The sequence below is a fragment of the Rhinopithecus roxellana genome, chromosome 4 (assembly GCF_007565055.1).
Source record: "Rhinopithecus roxellana isolate Shanxi Qingling chromosome 4, ASM756505v1, whole genome shotgun sequence".
Taxonomy (NCBI): Eukaryota; Metazoa; Chordata; class Mammalia; order Primates; family Cercopithecidae; genus Rhinopithecus; species Rhinopithecus roxellana.
Genome location: NC_044552.1, coordinates 66,606,198 through 66,633,007, shown reverse-complemented (window position 1 = coordinate 66,633,007; position 26,810 = coordinate 66,606,198). Strand labels below are relative to the sequence as shown.

At 41.6% G+C, this 26,810-nt stretch overlaps 1 protein-coding gene across 2 annotated transcripts in view; it reads left to right on the top strand.

Moving 5' to 3' along the window:
• The window catches only part of CNKSR3 (CNKSR family member 3), a 106,150-nt gene that overhangs the window by 58,562 nt on the left and 20,778 nt on the right, over window positions 1-26,810 (top strand). For both annotated transcript variants that reach the window (XM_010357553.2, XM_030928339.1), the window contains exons 2-7: window positions 1,762-1,925; window positions 9,727-9,929; window positions 10,927-11,014; window positions 18,980-19,021; window positions 21,851-21,970; window positions 24,262-24,321. In XM_010357553.2, the coding sequence (XP_010355855.1) occupies window positions 1,762-1,925; window positions 9,727-9,929; window positions 10,927-11,014; window positions 18,980-19,021; window positions 21,851-21,970; window positions 24,262-24,321 (677 nt within the window). The remainder of the gene's footprint in view (window positions 1-1,761; window positions 1,926-9,726; window positions 9,930-10,926; window positions 11,015-18,979; window positions 19,022-21,850; window positions 21,971-24,261; window positions 24,322-26,810) is intronic.

Below are 26,810 nucleotides of genomic sequence, written 5' to 3'. Positions count from 1 at the left end.
TACAGATAGATGCTGCCCCCCCTGCAGACGATTGATTCTGAGTGTCCTGGTGCTGAGGTTGCATTTGCAGCCCAGGTAGGGTGTCGGTCTCAACACCCGCTGACTTGCCTGGCCTCCACTGCCTGCCTGACTCACATGCCACGAAGACCACCTGTAGCTCAAGGCTGTCAGAGCGGGGCTGAGTTTATATCAATATTCCCAACCTCGCTTGCTGTCTAGCCCAGGGGCTAGACAGATGTCATTTCAGGGAGGATGAGTTGGGTTCCAAATGGTTACCATAGATTTTTTTTTATTACTTCCTCTTCCTATATTTAATAGCCCCAAATGGTTATCAGAAAACTACTCTTCTTCCTATATCTTATTAGGAGGAAAATGGTGAACATTTGTAGGGCAGAGATGTAGTTTAGCCTCACACATCAGATTTTAATATCCATAGACTTTAGTATTACAAAAAGTAAGTGCTAGCTCAGAGAGATACCCACATGACACAGGTTTTGTGAGGGTTAAATGAAATAAATGTGTGCGTGTGTGTGCGCGTGTGTGCATGTATGGGCATGTGTGTGTGTGCACGTGTGTGCATGTGCATGCGTTTGGTGGGGAGGGGGCAGCAGTATGCTTTCCTATATACTTTTCCAGTTAAATTGAGTGTTCATTCTTTGTGTTGGGATTGAGTTTATATAACTCAGGTCTTTTAAAACAACAAGGTGACTTTTATTATTAGGCTTGAATAGATCAATTGATTCAGGGTAAAATGTTATTCCAGTAAAACTACTAAAACAAGTTCTCTGTACAGGAATAATAATTCTCAAGTTCTGTTTGGCTTACTCATTTTAGTCATTATATACAAGCATTAAAATATGGCACTTTTGGCCATAGCGTTTGACCTGGAAAAATTGCCATAAGCGAACCCATTTACCATGCCTTTTTATATGGTACCACTGTTGGTACCCGTCTCCTTTAGGGTCTTTTTCAGTTGCGAGGGACAGAGATTCGACACAAACAAGCTTAATCTAAAAAGAAAACTTATTTAAACTTAAGTGAAATATTCTAGGGCTAGAAGTATCTTTATTAAGCAAAGTTATATCCAGGGGTATATAGGATATTATTGGGGCATTTTCTCTCTCTCTTTCTCAAATGGATTTATTCTCAGAAAACGGATGAGAAAAATGACTGCCAGCATTGCCAAGGTTTATCTTTTGACTTCTGACTGGAAAGTAAAAAAGAGCTTCTCAGTTCTTGTGGCCATATATCAAATATCAAGGAAGATTTTGATTGGTTCTGCTTGAGTCACACGTCCATCCCTAAACCTATGACTGGCTGGTGTATAGAGCCCTATGGGAGACCTGGCCATGTGCCACCTACTGTGGCAAGGCGTCTTGAGTGGCAAGCTCCCTGGGATTACATGGGATGGGTGGGATGATGTCCCAAAAGAAGGGTTGCTTAGCAAACAGACAACATGTCTGGTCTAGGTAATTAGAGTTTTAAGTCAGCAGAGGTTTGGCGTTTATTCCTTTAGTTTACAGGGAATGAAAAGGTAACTATCATAAAAGTCTGCTGGATCACTTGAGAATGTTAAGCTGCACTTGAAAACCTGTTTGAGATGTCATGCAAAGGTGCCCATTAGGTGGAATAGGCCTCACATGGATAATCAGATAGTAGCATCACAATTGGTGATTGCTGAGAATGATGTGACATGCGGGCAGTTTGGTGGGGGTAAAGGAACAGAATGACAATAATGGGACTTCTGGTTGTTTTCGGCAGGGTTGGATGACTGCCTGCAACAATATGTCCACAAGTTTGAACGGGAGAAGATCAATGGCGAGCAGCTGCTGCAGATTTCCCATCAGGATCTGGAGGAACTGGGGGTCACACGGATCGGACACCAGGAGCTTGTATTGGAGGCTGTGGACCTTCTCTGTGCACTGGTTAGTTCAGGAGAAGGTGATCTGTACCGTGATGACATTCTTTAGAGCCTTGTTCTCTTAAGCTCTCATTGTTTGTGATTTAGCATATCACTGTTTTCTTAATGCTCCATTGAAATAAAACATGAGCCGAAGATACTATAGGAAGGGGAAAAAATGAATTATTTTCTACTTTAAGGGTTGGCAAACTATGGCCCCTGAGTTAAATCTGGCCCACTATCTATTTTTGTAAATAAAGCTTTATTGGAACACAGCCATGTCCATTCACTTATGTGTTTGTGGCTGCTTTCTTGCTACAGTGAGAATTGAGTAGTTGTACCAGAATCACATGGTTCCCCCAAAGCCTAAAATATTTATTAACTTTTCCTTTACAGAAAGAGTTTGTCTTTTTCAGAAAATCTCTGTATTAGTCTAAGTTAGTCTAGTTTTCTTTTAAAAGGAAAAAACGTCGGAAATAGTCCTGAATGAAATTGTCACCTGGTCAGGCGCAATGGCTCATGCCTATAATCCCAGCACTCTGGGAGGCCAAGGCGGGTGGATTGCTTGAGTCCGGAAGTTTGAGACTAGCCTGGGCAACGTAGCAAAACCCTGTCTCTATTAGAAATACAAAAAAGTTAGCCGGGTGTGGCTAGCACGCACCTATAGTCCCAGATATTCAGGAGGCTGAATTCAGAAAATCATGTGAGCCTGGGAGGTGGAGGCTGCCGTGAGCCAAGATCGCACCACTGCATTCCAGCCTGGGCGACAGAGTGAGACCCTGTCTCAAAAAAGAAAAGAAAGTGTCATCTTCTAAATTGAAGTGAGAAATAGGTTCTGATTTTCATGTCTGGTTTTGTTACTATAAAAAGCGGTTGAGTTTCACAGATATTTGTGATATTTAAATAACTGATATTTGCACTTGACATGACCTATGAAATGGGAAAAAAACGTGGTCTTCATTACATTTTGAAGATGATGGATTTTGGCTTTAACACGAATGAGTAAAATCCTGCTGGGTCCTGACACTAGAATCACATGGGTAGCTTTGTTAGGTGTGGGCCAAAAACACCTGTAAGGACATTTTGTTTATAAATTGGTTAGTGTGGGTGGAATTCAAGTCTGCCTGCCCTGGTGCCAGGCTAAAGATGCAGTTTACTTAACTGTCAGGATTTGGACAAACTCGACAGCATTCAGGCTGGGTTAGTAATGCCCTGAACCCCAGCCAGGGGTATATACAATTACATCACTGAGAATGGTGGGAAAGAATGTGCTGCTGATGATTTTGCCATCGCTGGTCTGCATACTGTTGATTATATAACACTTGCTGCATTGTGTGTATTCTTCTTCTTAAAATGGACAGAGCCTTGTCTTCTGCTCTGAGATGCCCTGCTCTTGTTTAGGAAAGTAATGGGGAAATTATTTGTAGTTGATAAATGAGCTGCCGCCTGGGAGACGCTACAGCCAAGTAGTCTGAGCACGGGTCTGGGAAGCAGGAATTTGCATTCTAACCCCAGCTCTGCTACATGCTACTCCCTCTGTGACCTTCGGGGAAATGGTGGTGTCTGTTTTTCCCATCTGTACAGTAACGCTCACCTTAGATGTGGCTGTGCACTATTGTGTAAGTGCTTTGCACTGCCCAGACGTCTAAGCATCCTGTTTATTACTGAAACTGTATTTTTTTTTTTGTACAAACATGTTTGAGTTTACTTTTATTATCCTTTCTGGGAACATGGCTTTTCCGTCTTTTCTGCTTGATGTTTTGCAAATTGTCTCTTTCACTTTGCAGTAATACTTGGAGGACAGGTAAATTTACTTGCAAATCCAAGGTAAGAGAGGCAGGGTGGAAGGGTCAGCTAGAGATGCATCATGTACGTCGGGTGGGATGACAAACATAACAGCTGCCCCTGGGCATTCTCTTTGCCTTTTCCTCTTGTCTACCTCTTAGAGCATTAGACTAAAATGAACAAAGCTGGACAAATGCCAGAACCTAAAGCTGTGTTTTATCTCCTACAATTTCCTTCTAATTTCCTTTGCAGACCAAGCTTTGACCTCAGACTCATTCTGGACCTGCTCTGTGCCAGTGACTGCATTGGACAGGGGGGTCACGTAGGGGTTCACAAAAGTGTGTGGATTATTTTAGTGAGTTTTACTAAAATGTCTTTAGTCTCGATATAATCTCCTTTTTGAATATTATTATAATTCATATACTAATTATACTATCTTTTTAATCCATTTGTAGCATATAGATCTTTGGATATATAAATTGGTGCTGCTTTGAACAGACCATCTCCAGGGCAGTTGATGTGTAAATGCAGTTGGCCTTGGTGTTATAAAAGAGGTTTCTATGTAAACTTGGTTTAGTGGATGTTGATTTTATGATAGACAGGAAATGAATAGAATTAAAGGTAAGGAAGGGGGAGGGGAGAAACATAACCACTGGAAAGTATCAATGCAAAGAGAGGCGCAGATAGATGGACAGGAACCTAAAATAGGAAACAGCTGTTAATGAAGATTCCAAAACTGGTGAGCAGTGGCTCACAAATTAGCTGGTCGTGGATAGAGAGCAATGAGAGAAACCGCCCTTCGTGAATATTGACTTTGACTGGCAGTCGTGGCTTAGGAGAGTGATTTGTATTGTACGATGAGACCAGGACCACTTTCTAGGATTGAATTAGAATCTGTATCCAGTTTTTCTTCCTCTCTCTGGGTAGAGGGTACCTGAGACCGATTATAGAGCTGCTCTTTTCAGTAGGATAGCTGTTACCCAATGTGACTGTCTAAATGAAAATCAACTAAAATAAAATAAAATTCAGTTCCTTGGTTGTACTAGCAACATTCCAAGTGCTCAGAAGCTCCATGTGGCTAGTGGCTATGATATTGGACAGCACAGAAAAAGAACATTTTCATCTTTGCATAGAGTTCTGTTGGCCAGTACTGGTTGAGAGGGTGTGACTGAGAATAACCAGTAAGCATAACCAATGAGGGTAAGTGTGACTGTGGCCAGGAACGGTGGCTCACGCCTGTAATCCCAGCACTGTGGGAGGCCGAGGCGGGTGGATCACAAGGTCAGGAGATCGAGACCATCCTGGCTAACACGGTGTGAAACCCTGTCTCTACTAAAAATGCAAAAAATTAGCTGGGCATGGTGGCAGGCACCTGTAGTCCCAGCTACTTGGGAGGCTGAGGCAGGAGAATGGTGTGAACCCAGGTGGTGGAGCTTGCTGAGATCACACCACTGTACTCCAGTCTGGGTGACAGAGCGAGACTCCATCTCAAAAAAAAAAAAAAAGGCTAAGTATGACTGTAACCTATGTTCTTTGCCAAGTCAGTGAGGCCCAGTTTACTGAACACCAAGGCATGGGCAGCTGTGTTTTGAAGGTTGAAGGAGGTTGAGAAGTGAACAGTTGGAACTGATACATGTGTTAAGTGATGCTACCTAGACTTGGGGTTAAATGAAGTACCTGTAATGAATCTATGGGCCTAGAGTGCATATGCACACTGGTATACCTGTGAGATTATTCGTTGCTTATTGTTTACCCATGGCAAATCATTTAAACATGTTATATTTTTTATGAGAAGAAATGCAGGAACAGGAATTTTTGCTGGCAAATTATATTTAACTTGATCTTGCTTATGAGCTTATTTAAAAATGCCTTAGGAAGACTGTGAACTATATTTCTTAGGCTATCTCTTAATTGACCCAAGTCAATAAGATGACTTTGATTTTGTGTCTCTGGCACACCTTAATCACACGTGTTAGATCACAAATAGAGCTAGTAGGAATGGAGAAGATGGTAGAGAAGAAGTTGTATAAGGTTTTTCCTTAGCTAAATGTGTATAATTTAGACTCTTTTTGCTTTCCTTTTCTCCCATTTAGTGTATGATTTCTCTAGCCAGATCAGGAAAGGATCCCTGATGGTGAACCCTAGGAAGTGAGATCTCAGTGGAAGGGTTTTAGTATGTGAATAGATTTTCAGAAACTCACTTTGTATCTTAATCTGTATCTTTTTGATGCCTTATCTCGAAAAGGTTTCTGAAGGAGACAGGTTTTGGGGAAAAGACTGGTGAAAATAATTTATCTGGTCTGAGAAATTATTTATTTTTGGTCTTTCTTTGTGGGGCACTTAAGTCAATAATCCTTTCCTGATTATGCTTCTACAGTAGAGGTTCTTTTGAGCTAATATAATCAGTTTCTTGTTCTCTCTTTACTGTGCAATGGGGTCGAAGGGAAGGAACTTTCCTTTCTTCTTTTCCTCCTTCCTTCTTTTAAAAATTCTATTCTAGCTATATTTATTCATCTTTCTAGGCCCATTATTTGTTTTGGGGGAGAAAAAAGAGCAAACTGAGTGGACAATGATGAGAACAGTTACAAGAAGCCACTCTACCCCTTTAGTTCAGTATTAAAAGTGGTACGTTTTTAGAAGATTGAGGTTTAAAGTTTCTTGCAACAATAAAATGCACTTAATCCTCTTTGAGTTCAACAAGTAAACATTATGTATATGGTCATAAAAGTTCCAAGTAATTTATGGTGACATTGGTTGTTGAAAACTGACTTTCCTGCTTTTAGTTCGAAACGCTTCATGTAAGTTGGCAGGCTGAGTAACTGACTGAATGAGGGGGTCTTTCTCTTTCATCATAGTTACAAGTCCTTCAAAACAAGCTCTGTCTTGTGGCCTCTTTATCCATTCAATTGTGAGTCTTTGATTCTTTGAATTTAAAAAGCTATGATGCAGATCCATCTTATTTTTGTCTCTCTATTGGAGGACAAGATTATATTTTAGTCTCTAGAAAATAACATAAAAAATGAATATCACATTTAGATAGAAAAATACTGCCAATATAGAATATTCATTTATATTTTGAAATTCAGTGTTTTTCAAAAGCTTGGAAGAGAAAATTTTCAGCTAATTTTTGCTTCTTTCAAAATTTCTAATTTTTTAAATATTATTTTTTATTTTACTAGGAGGTAACATAAATTTAAACTTCAAGTAAAATCTATTTAAAATTAGAATTGTTTTGTTAAAGTCAAAGCCTTTTATTGTTGTTTTTAACTTACCATTGTTCATCTTGCAAAAAAAAAAAAGTTTCTTAACATACTTCCGAGTATATGCTTTATGTATCTTGATTTTGACACGTGACTTGCCTCTCTCTGGCCCACATGGCCAAAACCAGCTGAAAGAAGTTTCTCCACAGCTGGGTGCAGTGGTTCATGCCTGTAATCCCAGCACTTTGGAAGGCTGCGGCAGGCGAATCATGAGGTCAGGAGATGGAGACCATCCTGGCCAACATGGTGAAACCCCGTCTCTACTAAAATATTCAAAGATTAACTGAGCATGGTGGCACTTGCCTGTAATCCCAGCTACTTGGGAGGCTGAGGCAGGAGAATGGCTTGAACCAGGGAGTCAGAGGTTGCAGTGAGTCGAGATCATGCCACTGCACTCCAGCCTGGTGACAGAGTGAAACTCCGTCTCAAAATAAATAAATAAATAAAGTAAAGTTTCTCCACTTCAGAGGGGATGTGTAGAATTTTGAGAAGCGGAATAGCTATTCAGCTTGTGCTGGATCCAGGATCACTGGACAGTTTTCCTTATCCTTGTCTAATGTCCATCTTGTCATCTGTCTTATCACGTGGCCCTTTTTTGGGCATGTTGTGTGGAAGGTGACATACACAGCAGAGAGAGTAATCAAAAGCTTGTGCCCTAGATGCAGATTGCCTTGGTCAGAAGCCCAGCACTACCGCTGATTAGCTTTGTAACTTTGGAGAATTTATTTACTGTTTTCACGCCTCAGTTTCCTTAGTGGTAAATTAGAGATAAAAACATTTCTACCTTCTTGGGCTGTTTTCCTGAGATAATACACGTCAAACACTGAGTCCAGTTCCTGGCATAAAGTGTTCAAGAATGTTAAGTATTCTGTTAGTCTCACTTTTTAAATGGTACCAGATTCTTGCCTTGGGATGCTATTGAGACGGCATAATCTATCTCAAGAAATATCGTTATGTTTTTTAAAAAAATGATAAAACAATTTAGGACATACAGAGGCAATTGAATACAGAAATTTGTACCCCCACCTCTAATGTTGCAGACTTACGTGTTGTTTCCCAGGATTGGCTCTTTTTTCTGAAAGGGAATCTAGGACAGTATTAGCTCATGAAACTGATTTTTTTGAAGCACCCACGTAAGCTGAACATTGTTCAAAAAGAACACAGGTTAGAAGCACAAGAGCAAGAAATTAATTTTATGATTGATTGAGACAGGGTCTCTCTCTGTCACCCAGGCTGGAGTACAGTGGCACGATCATAGCTCACTGCAGCCTCAACCTCCTGGGCTCAAGCGATCCTCCTACCTCTTGAGTAGCTGGGAGTACAGACAGGAGCCACATCTTCAAGCTCAGGAGATCACGCTTAGTGAATTCGTGTTTAGTTAGTGCTTTGTTTTTTGTTTTTTGTTTTTTTTTGTGTGTTTGTGTGAGTGTCTTGCCTAGTGGAAATCCATGCATTCCATGACTATATGATTGTCCGCTGTGCTGGAAATACCGTAGTGGGCATACTCACAGAGCCCTGCTTCTGTAGTCCTCACATCCCAGTGGAGGAAGAAGGCCGCAAACTCGGTGCTTCAGATGGGGCAGAAGTGGGTGATGGGCTAGAGAGTGAATCGAAGGGGCGATTCTGCCACCAGGGGACACAGGGCGATGTTGGGAGACATTTTTGGTTGTTACACCGGGGGAGGAGGCGCTACTGCCATCTGATGGGTAGAGAGCAGGGATGCTGATAAACATCCTGTAATACATGGGGACCCCCTGCCCCACAAGCATTATCTGGCCCCAAATGTCAGTAGGACTGAGGCTGAGAAACCTTGTTCTAGATTAAATAAGTGATCAGGGAAGCCTTGCAGGGGAGGGGACATTTGGGCCAGCACCTGAGTGATAGCAATGAGCTGTTGGCTGGGCTCGGTGGCTCACGCCTGTGATCCCAGTACTTTGGGAGGCTGAGGCGGGCAGATTGCCTGAGCTCACAAGTTCAAGACTAGCCTGGGCAACACGGTGAAATCCCGTCTCTACTAAAAATACAAAAATTAGCCCAGCGTGGTGTTGCGCCTGTAATCCCAGCTATTCAGGAGGCTGAGGCAGGAGAATCTCTTGAACCCATAAACCCGGGAGGAAGAGGTTGCAGTGATCTGAGTTGGTGCCACTGCACTCCAGCCTGGGTGACACAGTGAGACTCCATCTCAAAAAATAAAATAAAAATGAAAAAAGAATGAGCTGTCCACGACAAGATTTGTAGGAGGAGCATTTGGGGAAGAAGAACTATCAAGAACAAAGTCCCTGAGGCCCCAGTGCCTGTGGAAGGAGCAGAGAGAAGGCTGGTATGGCTGGGATGAATGAAGTGGGCTGGGGATAGATCACACAGGGTTTTGTGGTTGTTGTAAGAGTTTTTCAAGTGACTAACTGGGCTTTTGCGTTATCAGAGAGTTTGAATATTATTTTTTGTTTTTATTTGTTTGTTTTTATTGTGAGACAGAGTCTGGCTATGTTGCCCAGCTGGAGAGCATTGGCACAATCTTGGCTCACTGGTTCATGCTGTTCTCCTGCCTCAGCCTCCGGAGTAGCTGGGACTACAGGCGCCCACCACCACGTCCCGCTAATTTTTTGTATTTTCAGTAGAGACGGGGTTTCATCGTATTAGCCAGGATGGTCTCCATCTCCTGACCTCGTGATCCACCCACCTCAGCCTCCCAAAGTGCTGGGATTACAGGCGTGAGCCACCGCGCTCCCCAAATATTGTTAATTGTTTGGATTTTTTTCCCTTTGATTTTATTTTCCACAGAATTATGGCCTCGAAACTGATAATATGAAGAACTTGGTTCTGAAACTGAGAGCATCCTCCCACAATTTACAGAATTACATAAGTAGCCGGCGGAAAAGTCCCGCTTATGATGGAAACACCTCCCGCAAGGCCCCCAATGAGTTCCTGACCTCCGTGGTGGAGCTCATCGGCGCCGCCAAGGCCCTGCTGGCCTGGCTGGACCGGTAAGTTGGAGATGTGCCTTTTACTGCCCTGCAAGAGTAGAGTCCAAGCTGCATGGTAGCTGTACTTTGTCTTAGGAAAAGGAACCATTGTTCTTTCCGTACCATTTTTGCCGGCTCTTTTTTGAGACGGAGTCTCCCGCTGTCGCCCAGGCTGGAGTGCAGTGGCGCGATCTCGGCTCACTGCAAGCTCTGCCTCCCGGGTTCCTGCCATTCTCCTGCCTCAGCCTCCCGAGTAGCTGGGACTACAGGCACCCGCCACCACGCCCGGCTAATTTTTTTATATTTTTAGTAGAGATGAAGTTTCACCGTGTTAGCCGGGATGGTCTCGATCCTCTGACCTCGTGATCTGCCCGTGTCGGCCTCCCAAAGTGCTGGGATTACAGGCGTGAGCCACCGCGCCCAGCCTTTTACCGACTCTTAAGGAGCCCTCGATCAGTGGTACATTTTAGGATTCCTTTGCCAGTTACTTAAACGGTTAATAGCAGGAACAAATTAACCTCAGCTTAGAGAAGAGTGAAATTGTGCGAAAGGTCGTGTTTTACTGTGATTAAATATTAATGGTTGAGGATTTGATTGGTATGAAAGCTGTTAGTTGACTTCAGAAGGGATGTTAACTGTCATTTTTGATTTTTTTTTATCTAGTCCTTCTCTCCTTCTTTTCAGATCCCTATTTTATGGGTTACTTGAGAGAAACCAGTTAAATAAAAAGTAATTTAATACAAAACTTAGCCAGGCGTGGTAGCGCATGCCTGTAATCTCAGCTACTCCGGAGGCTGAGGCAGGAGAGTTGCTTGAACCCAGAAGGCAAAGGTTGCAGTGAGCCAAGATTATTCCACTGCACTCTAGCCTGGGCAACAGTCTCAAACAAAACAAAACAAAACAAAACAAAACAGAAAAGAATTTAGAGTAGCCCATGGGGTTAGCTATACTTACCAACATACAGTGGGATCCCAGTGTATCCCTACCCCTTTTTAAGAGGATTGTTGTTACCTTCCAGGGCTCCGTTTACAGGGATCACTGATTTCTCAGTCACGAAGAACAAAATTATCCAGCTTTGTTTGGACCTGACCACTACAGTCCAGAAGGTCAGTAGTATGTCATTTTCGCTTTCTAATTTTTTTTTTTCCTGCTCTTCCTCTTCTTGAAAGGATTTTCATGCAGGTGTGAAGTACCACTCTCCTCTCCCCACCTCAGTTTTTTTCCCATCAGAATTGGGGAGAGATGAAAGGCTTTAAAGTAGATCCATTGTAAAGATGGTTTCTGTGAAGACTGACCAGTGGCCTTTGAATTAAAGATTACCTTTTTGTGTGTTTTAAAATAGTCGAACTAATAATCCCTGTACTTCCCCTAAAATGTTAGAACACTTAATTTTTTTAATGAAATTTTTGGAGTAACTAAGTTGCATGATAATATGTAGTCTTTGTTCTGAGTACTTTACTGTATCTGCTTCTTAATTTTCTTTTCATTTTGGCCTCTCGTTTTTGGATTTACCAGTCAGGATGGGCTAGGTTGTGGTGCAGTAACAAACACCCCCCCAAACCTCAAACCTCGGCAGTTTATTCCTTGGTTATTTACATCCAAATGGGTCAGGGGCAGGGGATAGTCAGCTCTGACTTTCCTCATTTCAAGATGTATAGGACATAGGTTGACAGAATCACTGGTATATCATGTTGCTTGCCCCCAAGGCAGAGAGGTAAAAATCATGAAGGTCCACACACTGACTGATGTTCTGAATTGCAAGTGACACATGTCAGTTTCACTCATGGCTGATTGCCCAGACCTAGGTATCTTAGTAAAGGCTCAGGAAGTTTTATATTAGTCAGTCTGTAACTGATTGAGCTTCTGTGATCTTAACGTTAAAAAAAAAATTCTTCTTGTACCATCAGCTCTTAGGACTGCCTTCTGTCCTGTTAGTTGGCATGCAGGAGATGCTTGTCAAATATTTTTGAAATGAATTGAGGCTATGAAATATAAGGAAGAGCTGCTTGTTTTTTCATGTCCCACTTGGTTCTAAAATTCTGTGTTTCCACATTTGTTCCTACTGCTGATTTGGCAAAGCAAAGAACATCCTCCCTTCTGTCCTGACCATGCCATTACAGAGATGCAGTTCTGAAAAGCCATGTGTTTTCTGGTTGTTTCTGGAATGTGAATTGTGAACTTTGTCTCTGCACATGGCAGTTGTTTGCTCTAGTCCTGAGCAGCCATTGTTCTCAAGGCACATGGATTTTTGAGGCCGTGATCTTAGAAAGGTGCTCAGAGCAACTAAAGTAGCTTCTGAGTTTTTGCTCTTTTTTATGATGCATAAAGTAATTTTGACAAAAAAGAGTCTGATACCAGTTGTGATGCTTTAGTCATACAGCCATGAAGGCATGGCATTTGTGGTTGAAGGCATTTCCCTGATACCTACCTTGAGTGTCCTTTTTCTCCCTTGCTGCCCTCTTCCCGTAATCTTTTGCTCATATTTTGATGTTTTTTTTATTTTTGAGAGACAGGGTCTTACTCTGTTGCTTGGGTTGAAGTGCAGGGGTGTAATCATGGTTCACCATAGCCTCAGCCTCCTGGCTCAAGCAATCCTTCCACCTTAGCCTCCTGGATAGCTGGGACTACAGGTGCATGCCACCATGCCCAGCTTGTTTTTAAATTTTTTGTAGAAACAGGGTCTTGCTGTGTTGCCCAGGCTGGTCTCAAATTCCTGGCCTCAAGTAGTTCTCCTGTCTCAACCTCCCAAAGCGCTGAGAGGCATAAGCCACTGCACCTTGCCCTGTTTTGATTTTTTTTTTTGAGACGGAGTCTTGCTCTGTCGCCCAGGCTGGAGTGCAGTGGCCGGATCTCAGCTCACTGCAAGCTCCGCCTCCTGGGTTCACACCATTCTCCTGCCTCAGCCTCCCGAGTAGCTGGGACTACAGGCGCCCGCCAGGTCGCCCGGCTAGCTTTTTGTATTTTTAATAGAGACGGGGTTTCACCATGTTAGCCAGGATGGTCTCGATCTCCTGACCTCGTGATCCGCCCGTCTCGGCCTCCCAAAGTGCTGGGATTACAGGCTTGAGCCACCGCGCCCGGTCCCTGTTTTGATTTTTAACTGAGTTTACTAGCAATCAATTAAATGAAATAGTTAAATATTGTGATTAGCAAATGGGAAAGTTTTGCTTGTTGGTACATTTGTGTTTTATTGTGAAGAGTCCTTGACTGTGTGGCTGATTGAGGCTGTCCCCACTGCAGTGTAGGGAGAGGAGAGAAAGGGATGAAAGTGAAGACAGAGGGGGTCATGTTTGTTTCACGGGGTGAACTTCTGTCTCTAAGCAAGTTGATGTTGGCTTTCTAGGTATTTGGACACTTCTTTCAATACATTTTTATTTAGCACTTATTCTGTGTCTGCTGCCCTGGGATACCAGAGTGAATAAACAGATAAAAAGTCCCTGACCTTCTAGATCTTACAGTCTCTGGGAGAGAGAAAATGAATGGATAAGCAGACTTTTATATATGAATATATGTGGTTATATAAAGGTAAAGCAATGCTAGGGAGGGAAGGTGCACAGGAAGGAGTGAGGATACAGTTTGAGATATGTGCCTGGAATCACCTCCTTGAGAAGGTGACGCTTGAGTAATTCAGCCAGGAGAAGTCTATGCTTGTCTGATGGGATGGGCTTATGCATCATCTCAAGTGCTACTTTTCCTGGTAATTGTAGAGAGGGGTCGATCGTTAGGAACTGATGATTACAAAAAAAAAAAAAAAAAGTCTCCCCATAGGAGGTACACGTCCTGATCTGGTCACATCAGAAGGGTACCTGTGAGCATCCACATTGCGCCTGCCCAGCTTATTGGGGCTTAAGAATGCCTGGGACATGATGAATGGTGATTTTTTAAATGTGTGTTGTATGAATGAAATAACGCTTTGGAAAGTTAGGCCACTGAGAATGACTTTTATCAGAACTCAAGGGACACAAGAGGTATTAGTTTTGTTTCTGCATTCATTTTCTGTTTCTCTTTTTCCCGTGGTGCTCACTGAGGGAGGTTAGTCTAGTGGTTAAGAGCGTGTTCTTCACAGAGAGACAGCTATCGGTTCAAATCCTACCTCTACACATTAATTAGCCCTGGGGCCTTGGACAAGTCACTTATAAGTTTTGAACCTCAATTTTCTCATTTGCAAAATGAGAATACAAATATTTACCTTACCAGATAATTTGGTGGGATTTCTACAAGTTAATGTTGAGTAAAAAAAAAAAAAAAAAGGCAAGAAAGTAAGTGTGGTATGAAGATAAATGGTTACCATAAATACCTACAATGCATGTGTGTGTGTTTGTGTATGTATATATAAAACATACATCCTATACAAACTTGTACATAAGTTAATATGTAAATACAGTGGACAGTTTGGAAGAAAAGTTGTATTTACTCTGGCAGGGGGAGAGATAGGGAGGGAATGTAGGAGTCAAGCCAAAAAAGAGAACAAAAGTTTTTTATTTACAAAAATCATGTATATGACCACATTTATGTAAAAATTAGATACAGATAAATAATATAAAATACTTAAAATAATACCTACTCCAAAAGATTGTTATGAAGATTAAATGAGATATAACATGTGGGCCGGGCGCAGTGGTTCATGCCTGTAATCCCAGCACTTTGGGAGGCCGAGGCGGGCGGATCACGAGGTCAGGAGATCGAGATACAACATGTGAAAAGCACAGTGCCTGCTTCAGAAGGAGTAGACTGTGGGAGGAAATATAAAAATCTTGCCTTGTACTTGTTTTCTGAAATCAAATTTGATAGTTTGAGGAGAAGAACTGGACAAATATATTGCCCTCATCCTGTCGTATTTTTTTATTTTAAATTTGAACAGTTTTGAAGGAGTAAGACTGATATGTAAATATGTATCAGGATATCATTTTCTGAACTTAGATTGAAAAATGTTTCTTAACAAGTGCTGTTGACAAGCGCTTGTTCTGTAGTAATTGAAGAGCATAGCCGGGCGTGGTGGCTCACGTCTGTAATCCCAGAACTTTGGGAGGCTGGGGCGGGTAGATCACCTGAGGTCAGGAGTTCGAGACTAGCCTGGCCAACATGGCGAAAACCCATCTGTACTAAAAATACAAAAATTAGCTGGGCGTGGTGGCAGGCACCTATATGTCCCAGCTACTTGGGAGGCTAAGGCAGGAGAATCAATTGAACCTGGGAGGTGGAGGTTGCAGTCAGCTAAGATCGTTCCACTTCACTCTAGCCTGGGCGAAAGAATGAAACTCCGTCTCAAACAAAACAAAACAAAAAAAGAATATAGGTGCTTTGGCAAATGGTGATGTTTGCGCACATGTGTGTTCAGATACACACGAATTAGAAATCACAAACTCGATGAATGATTTGAGTGTGGCTTACCCCAGGTGCATTGTGGTGGTAGCAATGAGACTGAACGTGCCAGGGGACTTCACATTTTCTTGCAGCTGCTTGACAGAAGATCTGTTGACTGGGAAGACATCTGTCTTTGCCATTTACTCCTTTTAACTGGGGAATTGGAGAAATAAAAGTTGTATTTCTTTCCAGACAAAGAACATGTTCTGCCTGAGCCTTTATTCTTGGTATCCCTGTGAAGAGACATTTGCTTGTCCCGTCTCTCTTGTACATCTTGCTGTCCCCCCTTCTTCTTATTGTGGTGACATCCTTTTCCTTCCATCCATCTCTGCATCCTTTCTTCCAATAATAATTTATGAGTCCTCTAATTTGAAGGATACATATTGCTGCTTCTTTTCTCCTGCGAGGAAACCGCACATTTCTTTTAAGAAGTTTCTTCATTTCTTAACATTTCTTTAGCTGTCATCCTATACCAAGTACAAGGATAGATCTTCCCATTCAGTGTTGAGGCTATAATTTGAGATGAAGGACCCCAAGGTGGGAAGGGATTGAGATCTGTATTTCCATTGTAGTCTCCTCATATTGTGAAGCCATGAAAACTGAAATAGGGATGGCAAGAGAGACACAATGGCATTGGCAGGTGCTGAGTTTCAGTCTGGAAAGAAATAGAGAATGAGGCCAGGTGTGGTTGTGCACGCCTGGAGGCCCAGCTACTAGAGGCTGAGATGGGAGGATCTCTTGAGCCCAGGAGTTTGAAACCAACCTGGGCAACATAACAAGATACTATCTTAACAACAACAATAAAAAAGAATTAGGAAAATGAGCAATATTTGTCCCTGAGAAAACTGAATGGAAAGAAAGCAAGCCTGCCAGGCTGAATGTCTCACGCCTTTAATCCCAGCACTTTGGGAGGCCAAGTCGGGAGGATTGCTTGAGACCTGCCTGAGCAATATAGTGAGACCACTATATTAAAAAAAAAAAATTAAAAAGCTAGGCAAGCATGGTGGTGTGTGCCTGTAGTCCCAGCTACTTGGGAGGCTGAGGTGGGAGGATTGCTTGAGCTTTGGAAGTGGAGGCTGCAGTGAGCCATGTTCATGCCATTGCACTGAGGCCTGGGTGACAAAGTGAGACCCTGTGTCACATACACAAAAAGAAAGCAAGCCATGGAAGCAGAAGAGGAAAAGACCACTGAGTGCTGGCTGCGTGTCAGGTGTATATCCACGCTTGACGTGTGTCATCACACCGAATTCTCAGCAGGTGTGCATCCACACTTGATGTGTGTCATCATCACACCGAAATCTCAGCAGATCTCAGAGGTAGGCTTTGTTATCACCCCATTTTAGAAAGAAGGAAACTAAGGCTCAGAGAAGTTGAACCTGCTGCACAAGGCTGCTCAGTTCCTGAGAAGGCAGAATAGGAGGAGAGGCAGGGGGGTGCTGAGAGCCGCCCAGGCTGGGCCTCTGCTGCCAGGTGACCCAGGGCTGTGAGAAGCTCAGCTCACTGTCCAGTCTCTGAGGGGGTGACTTGGTTTCAGCACTCATTTTTCCATTCCATTGCCTTCATGCCAGAAAACAATGTGAAGTCATGCCTGCAGCTGCTTCCTCTCGGCAGGAATGGGTGTGGGAACCATGTTCTCGGTGGCGGGAGGTGAGAGGGAGCCCTTTCACACGCCAGCTGGAACAATTTGGGAGGCGGGAAGCTCCTCGTGCTGCTGGCTCCATCACCACTGCAGTCACCACCGCAGGGAGCCGATATTCTTGCTGACCTCTTGGATCCCTCAAGGAATCAAGTTGTAGGAACCATGCGGTCACAAGTCTGCCTTGTTCTTGAGCTCTGGTATATTGAGAGTTGCTCTCTGCCTCTAGGTGATGGTCTCCCCGAAGTGACAGTGCTTGTATTAATTTAGAGATTTGTGGGCCGGGGATGGTGACCCACACCTGTAATCCTAGCATTTTGGGAGGCCGAGGCGGGTGGATGGCTTGAGTCTAGGAATTCAAGATCAGCCTGGGCAACATGGCGAAACCCCATCTCTACAAAGAATACAAAAATTAGCCAGGCATGGTGGCATACACCTGTGGTCCCCGTTGCTTGAGAGGCTGAGGAAGGAGGATCAGTTGAGCCCGGTAGGTCAAGGCTGCCAGTGAGCTGAGATTGCACCACTGCATTCCCGCTTGGGCGACAGAGTGAGACCTTGTCTAAAAAAAAGAAAAAAAAAAAAAAAGAAATTTGTGATGAAAGATGATAGACACAAAGACAAAGTATTAGTTTTATTTCTAGCACACAATCACATATGTATACTGTGTTTCTAAGGTTGACATTTATTTAACAAATCTATCAGACAGTATTAATGGGGGATGAGCCATATTGGTAGTTGACAGTTTAGTTTTATCTATAAGATAGAATTGGAAAAGCACATTTTAGCTATAATTATTCCTATTTACAGAGGTTGTTCCTGTAGTTTAAGTTAATATCAACTTGACACATGTAAAAATACATTTCTAAATTTTTTTTTAAAGTCTTTTCTCCCTGGGCTGCTCTTTTCCTGAGAGTCAGTATAAATTTTAGGAGCAGTCATTATTATCGTTTCCTACGTTTTTATCTAGTAGAAAAAAGTTTAAACAAATTTAAGAAGACAATAAAAGTCTGATTATTAAATCATATAGAATAGAAACTGGTAGCCATCTTCCTCCTTCAGAAGTAGTAAAAACTAACCTAAAAATGACTTTTTGATTGAAGTGAAAAATCTTCGCCTGACAATTCCAACACAGTTGATTAACATTTTTTCATGTACATAAAAGAATTAGCATTATCTTTAAGATTATCCTAGCTTGGGATTATAGTTAATAGTGCTGAATAAACTCTATAGAATCTAGTTGTATTGACTTTTTTTTTCCTGCATGCATTCTGCAGTATAGGTTGAAATCCTTTGCTACAGATGAGTTCTAGAAGGTTAACTGTGAAAGTTTCACATTGGCAATTTCACTCTGGCAGCTTTGAGACAGGACAATGGTGGTTCCTATAATCAGCTAACCCAGTTCATACAGTGTTCCAAGCCTTTTGTTCTTAAGCTGAATAAATAATGCTTTGCATTCCAGCCCTTTATTTTGTGTCATCAATAGCATACCTCAAGACCACTTTTTTGGCAGTGTGTTAATGAATGTTTTGTTGAACTCTTTTCATCTATCAAGGACTGAAATATCTGATTTAATCTCAGTGGTGCTTAAAATAAACGTTCGTGGCTGAGTTTACTCAAGCCCTTATTTGAAAGCTATTCTTGTAGGCAGGTCCAGAGCTAAAGACTGCCAGCTTGTCGGCCCACTGCTATCTGTTCCTGGGGCACGCTGGGAGCCATCGTCAGGTTTCTTGACTTGGATTTCTGACTTAACTACTCTCTGGACAGTCTGGAGAGTAGGTGGATTTCAGTTCAATGATTTTTGTAAGTTTTCAAATTAAGTAATTGGCCAAATGGGTTCCTTGAATGAGAACTCCTTGGGTCAGGGGAGAGCGGGACCTTCAGAAGGTGAGAACGTCATCTCTGTTCCCACTCTACCCTCCCTTTCCCATCCCAGTCCCGCAGGACTGTGCAGGCTGAGGGCTATGTCAGGGACCACCTTGAGCTGCAGAAAATATCTAGAGAGCTAAGCCAACAGTTCTGAACGTGTTTAACTCTTGTACTTAGTGTTCATTTTCTCCATCCCCTTCTTTAGGATTGCTTTGTAGCAGAAATGGAGGATAAAGTTTTAACTGTGGTAAGTATGCGTTCTAAAAGTTACTGTAAAATTCCTTTTCCAAAGGCAGTGGGAATCACATTAAGTAAATGCACCGTGGCTAATTACTTCAGGAGATACTTTGAAATATTGGCTTTTGGGACATGAGTTTTTAAATTTAAGTGGAAGAGAAAGCATAAAAGTTACTTAACAAGACCAACTACTGTGAAAATTCCTGTGCTTAAATTAGCTACATTGAGTCTCTGTTTTATTATTACTTTTTCTGAACATTTTATCAGGATACAGTTATACGTACATTGCTAGGTAGCCTGCTAATCATGATTGAACTGATGTGCCAATTTCACTTTAGGACCCTTTTGATTTAAGAAAAAAATTCTTGGCAAAAACCTTATGATGGAAGGGGGATGTGCTGTAACTGTTTAAGGAGCATTTTGTAACTATTCATCATCACTTCCTCCTTTTGACATAAGCCAGCCTGTGCTCTTTTGATAAGACCTTCCTCCTACTGATGTTGAGGAATTTAGCAATGAAACTGCTATAAATATATTTTCCATAAATAGGGAGGCCAAACAAATTGGAGGAATGTAAAAAGTATCACTTCTTGGATTCTCCCCCTTGGAAAGAAAAATCACTCTTTGGAATTTCCTGATTTCTTTGGTTGTTTAATTTTGAAACGTTAGATGAGTCTGATTGGGGAAATACCACACGTAACCACTGTGACTTCTACAAGGAGACCACTTAATAGGGATCCTCTCATTGTCTCTTTAGTTTTACCTTGTCGGTGTTTGGCATTCAAAGACTGTGAGTGATCACTAAAAAGATGATAGACCTAAATGTAAAATGCAAAACTATAAACCATCTAAAAGATAACATAGGAGAAAATGTAGGTGACTGTCAGTCAGTTTTGCAATGAGTTTTCAGATAGAATACCAAAAGCATAATTCATGAAAGAAAAATTGATAACGTGGACTTCATTAAAATTAAAAACTGCTATGTGAAACGCACTGGTAAGAGAATGAAAAGACAAGCCACAGACTGGGAGAAAATGTTTTCAAAACACCTATCAGATAAAGGACTTGTATCCAAAATATACAAAGAACTCTTAAAACAAGAATAAGAAGACAAACAATCCAATTATAAAGGAGGCAAAAGATCTGAACAGGTACTTACATACACATGGCAAATAAGCCTATGAAAAGATGTTCAATGTCATTTGTAATTAGGGAATTGCAAATTAAAACAACGAGATACCACTATACACCTGTTATATAGGCTAAAATATAAAACACTGACAACACCAAACGCTGCTGAGGATGTGGAGCAACAGGAATGCTCATTAACTGCTAGTAGAAATGCAAAATGGTGCAGGCAGTTTGGAGGACAATTTGGAAGTTTCTTACAAAATGAAACATATTCTTACCATATGATCCAACAGTTGTGCTCCTAGATATTTACCCAAAGGAGTTGAAAATTTACATCAAAAAATGCGCACAGGATGTTTATAGCAGGTTTACTCAAAATTGCCAAAAAAATTGGAAGCAACCTTAATGTCTCTCAATAAGTAAATGGATAAACTGTTGTACATCTATAAAATAGAATATTATTCAGCAATAAAAAAGAAATAAGCTATTAAGTCCTGAAAATATATGGAGGAAACTTACAAGCATATTGTTAATTGAAATAAGGCAGTCTGAAAAGGCTACATGCTGCATAATTCTGACTATTTGGCATTCTCGAAAATCAAAACCACAGAGGTAGTAAAAAGATCTATGTTTGCCAGGGGTTCATGGTGAGGGATGGGGTGGTGGATACTTAGGTTGCGCACAGGGGATATTTAGGACATTGAAACTATCCTGTATGAGACTGTAATGATGGATACATGACATTAGGCATTTGTCAGAACTTGTAAAATGTACACCACAAAAAGTGAACCCTAATATAAATTAAAGATTTTAGTTAATGTCTGAATATTAGTTCATCATTTTTTAAAAATTTATTTTGGAGACAGAGTCTCGCTCTGTCACCCAAGCTGAAGTAGAGTGCTGTGACTTGGCTCACTGCAGCCTCAGCCTCTGCCTCCGAGGTTCAAGCAATTCTGCAGCCTCAGCCTCCTGAGTAGCTGGGGTTATAGGCACCCGCCACCATGCCCATCTAATTTTTCTATTTTTAGTAGAGATGGGGTTTTGCCATATTGGTCAGGCTGGTCTTGAACTGCTGACTTCAGGTGATCCACCCACCTTGGCCTCCCAAAGTGCTGGGATTACAGTCATGAGCCACTGTGCCCAGCCTAGTTCATCATTTGTAACAAATGCACTGCACTAGTACAAGATGTTAGTAATAGAGGAAGCTGGGAATGGAGAGTGGTGGTGGAGGGGATATATGGGAACTCAATGGACTTTTTGCTCAATTTTTTTTATAAACCTAAAACAACTTAAAAAAGTAAAGTCCATTAAAAAAATGGTTTAGGCCCAAAACAATTTTTTTTTTTTTTTTTTTTTTAACCTTGTCAATATTTGGTGTTCAGAGACTGTGAGCAATCAGGTAGGTGGCCGGGGAGAGATAATTCCACTTCATTGCTGAAAGGGGATTTCTGCCTGGCCTGTGCTCTTCAGTGGTCATAAAGGAGTGAATATAAAAGCTGCCCTTTCTAAACAAAGCTGAAATAGTGACACTATTCCCACGGATGGTAAACATGAAGTCTAAATGCCATGCATTCATTGAGCAGAATTATCAGAATGATTGCCGACCAGAACTAAAGATTATAGGTGAAATGCATTTCTCTAAAAATCACCTTGAGATAAACTTGGTTAATGATTGAACTTTCCTGACTATTTGCTTCTCCAATTCTAGGTCAAGGTTTTAAATGGCATCTGTGACAAAACAATTCGATCTACCACAGATCCTGTGATGAGCCAGTGTGCATGTCTGGAGGAAGTTCACTTACCAAACATTAAACCTGGGGAAGGCCTGGTAAGTTCTAATAACACTTGTTTTATTTTCAGATAACATATATCATCATTTACTAAATTTTTAAAAAAAATTCCTTATTGCTTTCACTATAATTGCTGAAAAGTAGAATTAAGTTAGACCGCCTTCCGTTATGTAGTTAGGAATGTGCTATCTTGAATCCTGTTGATATGTTTTCCATCTTCAAAGTATAAAAATAAATACAATTTAAAAACTGTATACTCATATTTTGAAGATAACACTTTATTTTTAGGACTTAGCAATGCAAGGAAATATAAAACATTTACACAAAGGAAATATGGTCTCTGGCTACAAAAACAACATCTGCTCTGAAAGTCTCTATTAGCACTTAGATGAATGTGAGAAGAGACTGGTTGAAGGCAGTGATTCTTAAGAAGGGTTTAGAAATGTTTCATAAGTAATATATGAGCTATATCACAACAGGCTGTGGGACTACATACAGGTAGTCTCCTAGTACCTAGCGTGCATCCTGTGGGATTAATTTGCTGAAATTTTCGTGAAGAAGCTGTGAAGCCCATTAGTTAGCTTAGAGGCTTTGAGTCAGAGAGAGCTGGGTTTAAATCCTGGCTCTTTAGGGACTTAACCTCTTTACGTGTCAGTTTCCTCATAGGGTTGTTGAAAGTATTGTATTAGATTGTGAATGCCAAGTGCCAGGCCCCAAGCACATAGTACATGTGCATTAATGTGGCTGCAGCTACTGTTGCTGATATTGATGATGATGATGAGAAGGAGGAGGAGGAGAAGGTGGAGGGGGAGAAGTATCTAATGTATAGGTAGCTGTTGGGAGCTATTAAGGTAGTCTCTGCTCTTAGACAGAAAAAAACAAAAATCAACTGACTGTTTTAGGCCCGCATTCTTAGTGAGCAGAACTTTGCATATTGGTACTGCTTGACTTCAAGGCAAATGATGGATCATAACAGATTAAGTTTAAACAAGGAGGACTTCCTGGAGGTAGGTTTATAGTAAAATATTTAAGCAGATAAATGCCCTGAGCAGGCAGAAATGGAGTTGTCATTTCAGATGGTAGAGTTATACAAGCAGTGCCCTGGGAGGGGCAGTACCATGTGTAGGGGTGAAGCTGATATAATCTGTGAGTGAAAGTAACAGGATAGGAGAGGAATGGGGAGAACCTGAAGGCGTTGGTGTTTGATGGGACTCTCATCATAAATTGGTGTAGGTTAATGAGCAGGCTGGGTGCAGCGTAATTTCTGAGGAGGGTCCACATTATTACAGCATAGATACCAGGGTGAGCAACTACTTTTTGCCCGTTCTGCTTTTTGCTCTCTTTTCCCGTCTTGTAACAGTTTAATTAAACAACATTTACATGTGGTGAGTACAACTGCAGAAATAATTCCTCAATGATACATTCGGTGTATCACTTAGTGAGGCATGGCCTCTGACTTTGCCTCTCAGGCCTCTTAGAAGAGAGAATATTCATTCATCTTTACATTTCCCTTAAAAGGAAGGGTGTCTGTTACTAATTTGCTACCTATGCTTTGTTATTTAATAATCTTTGTTCATATATCTTTGTCTGATTATTAGTAGTTTTAATAGTCACTCTGAGGTTATTTCGGTTACCAAATTTAAATGAATATATTGTGTCCCTAGACCAAGAAATGGTCAAGAAAGAACTGTTCTTTGGCTGGGTGTGGTGGCTTACACCTATAATCCCAGCACTTTGGGAGGCCGGGGTGGGAGGATCCCTTGAGCCCAGGAGTTTGAAACCAGCCCGGGTAACATAGTGAGGTCCTTTCTCTATTAAAAAAATAAAAGAATTAGCTGGGTGTGGTGGCACACACCTGTAGTCCTGGCTACTTGGGGAGGCTGAGGTGAGAGGATCACTTGAGCCCAGGAGTTCAAGGTTACAGTGAGCTGTGTTGGCATTGCTACACTCCAGTCTAGGCAACACAGCAAGACCCCGTCTCATCGTCAACATAATAGAACCGTTCTTGTTTGAAGTGCCTCCCTCATTCACTCATTCTGTAGGTCTAAGAAAACGCCCACATCCTCTGAGTTGTGGCAAAATTCTGTGTGCCTGGTACACAGGTTATAGTATCAAAGAGATCACACGTTTTACTGCTTTCACCAGTATTTCAGTTTGCTTAGCTCCCCTTCACCACCCTTTGGATCTTGTTTCTCGATGTTTCAGGAGGCTGAAAAATGAGTATTGTTCTGAAGGGACTGTTGTTAATGTTTTATAAGTTTAAGTCTCGCTTGGGGCGATGTCTCTAAATGTTGGAGTAATGAGTTAATCTGTTTGTGACTCACTCCAGGGCATGTACATCAAATCAACCTACGATGGGTTACATGTGATTACTGGAACCACAGAAAATGTAAGTGTATATTCATTAAGTGTAAAAGCTGTTGTGTGTTTAAACAAATTTGATCCACAGTCTCTATACTTTGAATTTAAATGCGTGCATGCTGTTTGATTATTATGAGAGCATGGGTACCTGCTTTGTTTATTTCTGTTGACAGAGTACTGCTTGTCACCAGCTGTTGTCAATTTATTATTTAAATAGTCCTTTATTGCTCTTGTTCATACACCTTGCCCAGTTTTTACGCTACCCTTGTGTTAATTACTGCTTTTGCACCCTGGAAGTGTTAAGCCATAAATACAAAAGCAATGATCTTTTTGTTTTTGAGAATCACTCTTATAAGAACTGGGATTGGTAGCCATGTGTATAAAATATATATTTTTTGATTTAATGGAATTTTTATGTCTCCAAAGCAGCTATTTCAGGATTTTTTTTACGACATATTTTTATAGTTGTGTTTCATAATATTTGGCATGATACTGAAATTTAGTCCTCTCTCCCCACCCTTTGAATAGGAAAAGCAGGTCTGTTTCTACTGTGAGAGACTTGTGTACACTGTGTACTTCCTTCTGGAAATTCTGCTATGTGTAGGGTTGTCTTTAGCCCCTCAAGCATTTGAATTTGTGAGAAGTAGAGCTAGTTGAATGCTTTCTTCTTGCAGCCTACAATATGGCTTGCTTTTGAAAGACATTGATATGAAACTAAAAATGTTTGAATAGCTTCCCTGGGTCTGTGTAAAAGAACCATGGATTTGGGGGAATTAACCTATTTAATCAGCTAAGACAGGAGGAGATAATTCCTAAAATTAGGGGAAATTTTAGTAGCTGCTTTTCTAATCTGTTTGGTAGAAATATGTGTCTAATTTTGAGCTTCAGCTGCTAGATCTTTCGATAAAGAAAAATGGCATGATCTTTGAGTGTCTGTGATAAGCACTTGATTTTTGTACTGAGAAAATGATACTGCTTAAGGCAGTCAATGAATTATAAATGCGTTGCATGGTTCTGGTAGATAAATGGGTAGGAAATGGTAGTGTCTTTCAGGGTTCTCTGTTGAGCTGCAGCGAGGAAGCCTTGAGAGTCACTAGGAGTTTTTATACCGTATCACCTCCTAGATAATAACAGCACAGGAAGCTTTACTTTTAGGCTGGGGATGGTGCTGAAGAAAAGACACAAGATGCAACACACGATTCTTCCTTCATTCTTGGTTGAGACTCAGTACGTTGCAGCTTAGCCGTGATAAGAACACAGTCATGTCTGTATAGATGAGAAACATGGTGAATGTCATTTCAGTTTTTAGAGTTGAAGTTTTGCAGTCTAGCAATTTGATGATTGCATTGTCTATCTTAACCAGACCAGTGTGTTTTCCAACTCTATTGGGTTTTGAAGCAATTGCCATCTTGGATCTGGAGCACTACAGAATTACTACTGGAAGGCATAGTATTTCCTTCCTCTTGCACCACCCCCCTTTTTAAAGAAAAGAATTCGGGCCCGGCGCAGTGGCTCACACCTGTAATCCCAGCACTTTGGGAGGCTGAGGTGGGCGGATCACAAGGTCAGGAGATCAAGACCATCAGGACTAACATGATGAAACCCCATCTCTTCTAAAAATACAAAATATTAGCCAGGCGTGGTGGTGCGCATCTGTAATCCCAGCTACTTGGGAGGCTGAGGCAGGAGAATTGCTTGAACCTGGGAGGTTGCAGTGAGCCGAGATCGAGCCACTGCAGAGTCCAACCTGGGCGACAGAGCAAGACTCCATTTCAAAAAAAATAAAAAATAAAAAAAAGAAAAGAGTTCAATGACAGACTAAACAAAGCTGCTTTTGAATTAAATGAAATGTCATATGTCATTAATGATATATTCTCTGAATTCCTACCAGAATTGTAACACTGGCTGACAGACTCAGGGTCGGCCCTGGTGTTCCCATGTAAGACTGAATGGAAGTCATCTCAGGGAGTGGTGGCTACCATCTTGTTAGAGATCAAAAAAGAAAACTTGTCTTCTTCCATCTGGTAATCCACTTGAAAATGTCACTCATTCCTTTAGTCATTCAGTTCGCATTTATTGAGGACCTGGAATGTGCTAGATACTAGGCTAAGTAAGTCTAAGTCTTCTAGACAAGTGTGGGAAGTTAGGTGAGAGCCCACTTCTCCCCGACTCAATCTGGATATTTTATTCTTTTTTTTTTTTTTTTTGAGATGGAGTCTCGCTCTGTCCCCCAGGCTGGAGTGCAGTGGCACAATCTCTGCTCACTGCAAGCTCCGCCTCCTGGGTTCACGCCATTCTCCTGCCTCAGCCTCCCAAGTAGCTGGGACTATAGGCGCCCACCACCACGCCCCACTAATTTTCTGTATTTTTTAGTAGAGATGGGATTTCACCGTGTTAGCCAGGGTGGTCTCGATCTCCTGACCTCCCGCCTCGGCCTCCCAAAGTGCTGGGGTTACAGTCGTGAGCCCCCGTGCCTGGCCCCTGGATATTTTATTCTCAATGTTGGGTATTATATAC